The sequence below is a fragment of the Malus sylvestris genome, chromosome 3 (genome assembly GCF_916048215.2).
Source record: "Malus sylvestris chromosome 3, drMalSylv7.2, whole genome shotgun sequence".
In the NCBI taxonomy this organism is placed as follows: domain Eukaryota; kingdom Viridiplantae; phylum Streptophyta; class Magnoliopsida; order Rosales; family Rosaceae; genus Malus; species Malus sylvestris.
Window position 1 is genome coordinate 7,298,736 of NC_062262.1, and position 5,867 is coordinate 7,304,602.

At 39.8% G+C, this 5,867-nt stretch overlaps 1 protein-coding gene across 1 annotated transcript; it reads left to right on the forward strand.

Moving 5' to 3' along the window:
• Positions 1–1,191: 1,191 nt before the first annotated feature.
• On the forward strand, positions 1,192–2,610 carry LOC126616835 (E3 ubiquitin-protein ligase RDUF1-like). Its single transcript, XM_050284968.1, has one exon. It carries the CDS (start codon positions 1,273–1,275, stop codon positions 2,371–2,373), a length of 1,101 nt encoding a protein of 366 aa, XP_050140925.1. The 5' UTR covers positions 1,192–1,272; the 3' UTR covers positions 2,374–2,610.
• The last annotated feature ends 3,257 nt before the right edge of the window (positions 2,611–5,867 follow it).

Below are 5,867 nucleotides of genomic sequence, written 5' to 3' on the forward strand. Positions count from 1 at the left end.
AGAAAAGTACTAAAAATTTATTTAATTATTTTTTAGTATTTTTGTTTAAGGTACTCTTATTTAACTAAAAGAGAATATATTTTTTTCCAACAAAGAAAAGGAGAATATACTTTTAATTCTTCAAGGTTGTTCTCCTTAAAATTCTTCATGTTTGTTTTTGATTTTCAAATGCAAGCTCAATTAATATATATAGAAAGTCAGTAGAATTTATTTTTACTTCTTGTGTTTGTAATAGAGATGCATATCTAGTAGCTTCTTTTGTCTCGCGAGAGGGTGGCTTCCATATGTGAAATTGTTTTGAGTCAGAGTGGTTGTTTAATGCTTTGACTTCTGATGTAAACGTTTCTAGTCGAATTTAATGATAATAGTTCTTTAAAAAAAATTATATATGTGGGAGGTCTAACCATTTTATTTGTCCGACACAATCAAGATTTTAACCTATTGAAAGTTTCTACAGTGTTTTTCTTATCTCATCTTGTGATAAATTTATTTTTTCTAATGGAGAGAGATAGGAAAAAATAGTGTTGAAAAACAAAGTCTTAATATCTAAAATAAAATTAATAAAAGAGCTGCAGTTTGAGGCGTAGTTGGTTAAGCTAATAGGACTCATGCACTCGAGGTCTCAAATTCATTTTCCTAAAGGAACTTTAGCGAAAAGTTTCCGCTACTGTTCACTTTAACGAAAAACCACATTTTTACAATAAAAAGTCAATTTTAGTACTATTCACTTTACCCTTTATTTTGTCTTTATCGTTAAAATTCAAAGTTTTCAAGCCATTTTTATTAGTTTTCTTTTTTCCTGGTTCTTAGTAACGCTTGTATAACTATTATTTCGCTCAAGGGTAATTGTGGTGCACAATATTTTGGTTTTTTGTCATTTATTTTCAATAACAACTTATAGAAAAATTGGGAATAAGAATAAAAAAAATACGTCTAAATAACTATTTAAAATTTTTAGGTAATTCCTATTCTTTCCAACTTGGAAAAATCATAAAAATTATAATAGTGGAGCAGTTGTGTTTAATGATATTTACTCTTAAATTATTGTCTTAACACTTTCCTAATGGACTAAAAACCCAAATTATGTGGTTTATTCATTTAATCTGTGTCGTGACTCCACGCGCCACGCAACGAACCCTATTTCGTCCTTTTCCACCTTCCCACGCGTACCTCAATAAAATGCTCTTCTTCTTCCCTTCCACTTCTCATTTCTCATTCTCCCTCTCTCTCTAGAACTCTTTCTCTCTCTTCCCCTTCAGATCTCTAAACCTCATGGCCATGCCTTCGCCGCCGCCGACGACGTCGTATTGGTGTTACAGATGCACTCGCTTCGTCCGCGTGTTTGCTCTGGACTCCGCCCTCTTGTGCCCCCACTGCGAAACCGGCTTCCTCGAAGAGATCGAGACGATGCCACAGCCGCTACTGCAGCCGAACCATCTCCGCCGTAGATTCCCGTCCTCCCACCGCCACGAGGAAGAACGGGGCCAAAACCCGACTCCGACCTCCCGCCGGGTACGACGGGCCTCCGGCGACCGGTCTTCTCTATTCAACCCGGTCATCGTCTTACGTGGCACCGAGGCCGATACCGAGTCCAACACATTCGAACTCTACTATAATGACGCCGCGGGGTCGGGGCTCCGACCACTTCCGCCCACCATGTCCGAGCTTTTAATGGGTTCGGGCTTCGACCGCTTACTTGAACAGCTCTCCCAGATTGAAATCAACGGTTTGGGCAGACCTGAAAACCCGCCTGCGTCTAAATCCGCTGTGGAATCTATGCCCGTTATTCAAATCGCCGATACCCACGTCGGGTCGGACTCGCACTGCGCCGTTTGCAAAGAAGCATTCGAACTCGGGTCGGAGGCCCGAGAAATGCCCTGCAAGCACATATACCACCCGGATTGTATCCTCCCCTGGCTCTCAATGCGTAACTCGTGCCCGGTTTGTCGACACGAGCTGCCCGCTGACCAAAACAACCGTAATTCGGATCCGGGTCTCGAGGAAGAGACGATGGGTTTAACCATCTGGAGATTACCCGGCGGCGGATTTGCCGTGGGGAGATTCTCCGGCGGCAGAAGACCCGGCGAGAGGGAATTACCGGTTGTGTACACAGAAATGGACGGCGGGTTCAATGGTAACGGGGCTCCAAGAAGGGTATTATGGGCATCGAGGAGTAGAGGGAGCGAAAGTCGCGGGATTCGGAGTGCTTTTCGTAATATAGCTTCGTTCTGGGGGCGATTACGTTCCAATTCATCGTCTTCGAGGTCCGGGTCGGAATCTGAATCCGGGCCGGGTTTGACTAGAAGTCAGTCAAGTTCGGTGTTTGGGCGGTTCGTACACCGGCGTAGGAGGGCGTGGGTGTTGGATGATTAGAAAGACCACAGTTTTGGCTTCTTCTTCTTTTTTTGTTTTGTTTATTAATTTATTGAAATATTCATCAGTGTAAATACTTTTATTATTATAGCATTGAGTTTCGAAGAACTTTCGAGTTTGCCGGTTTGGGGTTCTGTGTTCATAAAAAAAAGCAGCACAAAATTGGCTCAATTTGTAGCAAAACATCTTTGGTTCTGCGTGTTATGAAGATTATAGAATTTGAAATTTAATTCTTAATTAAGTGTGTAATTTTGCATCTTCTGCCATCACTTTGTTGCTCTTCTTGCCTTTGATTTCAATTGCTCCCAAATCCAAATCACCTCTTTTTTTCCATCTCTCACAGTTCATCTCTCCCCATCATCTTCATCAACGGGTTCCATCATCTTCCCATCCATTTACAAGTTCAATCGATTACCGTCTGTGTTCTACGTGATTTGTCGTGGAATTTAGGGAGGATGTGTAGAGCTTCGGCTCAGGTGTTCACACCACCACCTTTGTTGGCCCTTGTTGGTCATTCATGTTGTTCGCATTCGTTGGCGATGTTGCCTGTGGGATTTTTCTTCATGTGGACTTCTATGTTTTGTGGTGGCAATCGTTGTTATGGTGGTCCTAGGAGGATGTTGCGACCTTTCTTTTACTCAACAATAGGGTTTGTGCTGGTGGAATCGTAGGCAGTCAAGGCGGTAACAGAGTGTGTTGATAGTGGCGTGGAGCCTTAACTATGCGGCGGAGGCAGTAGCTACAAAGACTGTAGCTTATTTAGGGATTCACTGTTTAGTGTTTTTTGTGTGCTAGGCTTCAAAGCAGCTGACTTGGGGCCCTTTTGTGTTTAATGGTCATTTTTTTCTTTTGTGCTAACTTTGTATCTGGACCTTAATGTTTGTAATTGCTGTTTATTGGTAATATTATTACCCTTTGACAAAAAAGGGACTTGGTTTTAAACACACTAGCCTTCATGCAAGCGCTCATGCGCGTTTCAAAACAGTTGACTTGGGGCCCTTTGTGTTTAATGGTCATTTTTTTTCTTTTGTGCTAACTTTGTATCTGGACCTTAATGTTTGTAATTGCTGTTTGTTGGTAATATATTTACCCTTTGACCATAGAAAAAGGACTTGGTTTTAAACACACCAGCCTTCATGTTGTATTTATATGCGTAAATTGATAAAAAGAAAGACAAATATTTGAAGTAAATGAATAATCTTATATCATACTAGAAGAAACCCCTCATAAACCAATTAAAATAGCTGAATTCACATAATAAAATCGGTCTCTATAGAATTTACAATAAGAATAGAGAAAATAATATTTAATAAACAATTGATTGAATCACATTATTGCTAGCCCATTGTGAGGCTAAGTCCACCCCTTCCCCCTTAGTGTAGGTAATATCGTTTGTTAAAAAAAATTATTTGACAACTAATTTAATCACATTATTATCCGCGTGCGAAATACCTTTTTTTTTTATAACTGGCATTACACGCCTCTTAAGATGGTTTGAACATGTTTAAAAATAGAGAAAATAATATTGAATGAACTGTTGCAGTCATATTTAGAATAGGAATGTGATTGTGTAAATCCTAGGAGATATGAGAAAGTGTCTTATATTCCTATTAGGAGTAGATTACCTATTAAATGTTGAAATCCTAAAGGGAATTGTTTTTACCTATCATACTACTATAAATAAAGGCACAATGGGATGAATCAAACACACATCACAATTAAATCAATATCTCTTCTCTCTATTTGTGGCCGGCCCCCTCTCTCTCTAAACCTTAGATCGTTCAATCAAATAGGCCTACAACACGTTATCAGCACGCTCTTGCCAGAAGCTAAGGAATTGACACATCGTAGGAGGAGGCTATCATCCACCAAATTCAAAGGCTTATTCGTTTTCTGCTAATTAGGTATGCTTAAAATAAAAGAAGATATTTGAAACGTTCATGAAGCATGAAAACATTCCCTATGATGTATGAACCCTTCTATGTTTATATTTTCATTTCGATATATATATATATATATTGTATATGTTTATATATTTGTCAATATATATATTTGTTTCATGCATCGCACAATTAAATTGTTATGTGGAATTTGTGAGTCAAAGTATTAAAATTAAATTAGAAGCAAATTTGGGTTTCCTAAACCCTAAGGGATTTGAAAAAAAAAGAAGGGAAAATTGGGCATGGTGCGGCACCTATTGCACCATCACTGTGCATACTGATACCAGGCCTTGGCCTGGGGTCCAAATAGATGGGCCTGCAGCCCTTTGTCTTTGCATCGTGGCCCGTAGCCACGCAACCAGCCCATATTGGCTGGGGTTTTCCCCTGCACCCTGGCTTGCGTTATGACCTTTGTTCTTCACGCCAGCCCGCAAGGCTAGCTCTTGTTGGGCCTTGTCCCGTGCATCATCCTTCGGCCCAAATGAAAACCTAGCTGCAGCTGGGGGATTTCTTCCACCCCGTGGCCTGCAGCCATGACCCGATGTCCTTTTTGGGCCATGCCTTGTACTAAAGGCACCCAACCCATGCCCCCTAACCCACGGCACCAAGCCCAAATATTTTTGGGGCTATATTTTCGATCCAATAATATTATTTAGCTTCTACAAATGACCCAGTATGGTCCGATTTATTGAATTAATTAAAAGTGACATGCAGTCCATTAATCTGATAATGAATCCAAAATTATTGACCTGAAGATCATTTTTGAACATTAACGATTCAATAATTTATTTTTATACTTTGAACCGTCACATACTTTCGTAGTAATGAAGCTCTCACACTTGAGTTCCCGAAGAACCTCAAATCCACTATATTCAAAATAATATATTGCATTCTGTGTTTCTTGCAGGAACCTTTCATTATGAACTAATCGTTCATAAAACTAAATTGAACCTGTAGTTTCAAATTTAGTGCTTTTGAAACCCGAAGTTTTCATTCAAAACATACCACATGAAACTTGTAGTTTTCATGAATTAAACCAATACATGTTTATAAAACTTGTATGTTCTACGATATCTGTCTATGGATTACCATATGACTACTCACGTTTTTCCCTCTGTTTTAGGGACATGTCAAACTTGAGTAAGCTCGATTTCTTCGTTCTAGAAGTCTCTGGAAGAAACTATCTAAAGTGGGTTCAAGATATGAAGCTCTATCTAACTGTAAAGGGCATTAAAGCCACCATCGAGACACATATCACCGACAAACCTGTTGACGAAGCTCAGAAGGCCACTGCAATGATCTTCATTTGAAGACACATCCATGATGCACTGCAGATTGAGTATCTTGCTGAGGAGGACCCACACACCCTTTGACTTGCTCTGGCCGACCGTTTCGATCACCAAAAAGACATATACTTGCTTGAAGCAAGACACGACTGGCAGCATCTTCGCTTCCAGGACTTTAAGTCCGTGAATGAATACAACTCCGAAGTTTGTAGAATCTGTTCTTTGTTGAAATTCTGCAAAGTGGAACTAATTGAATCATATCTTCTGG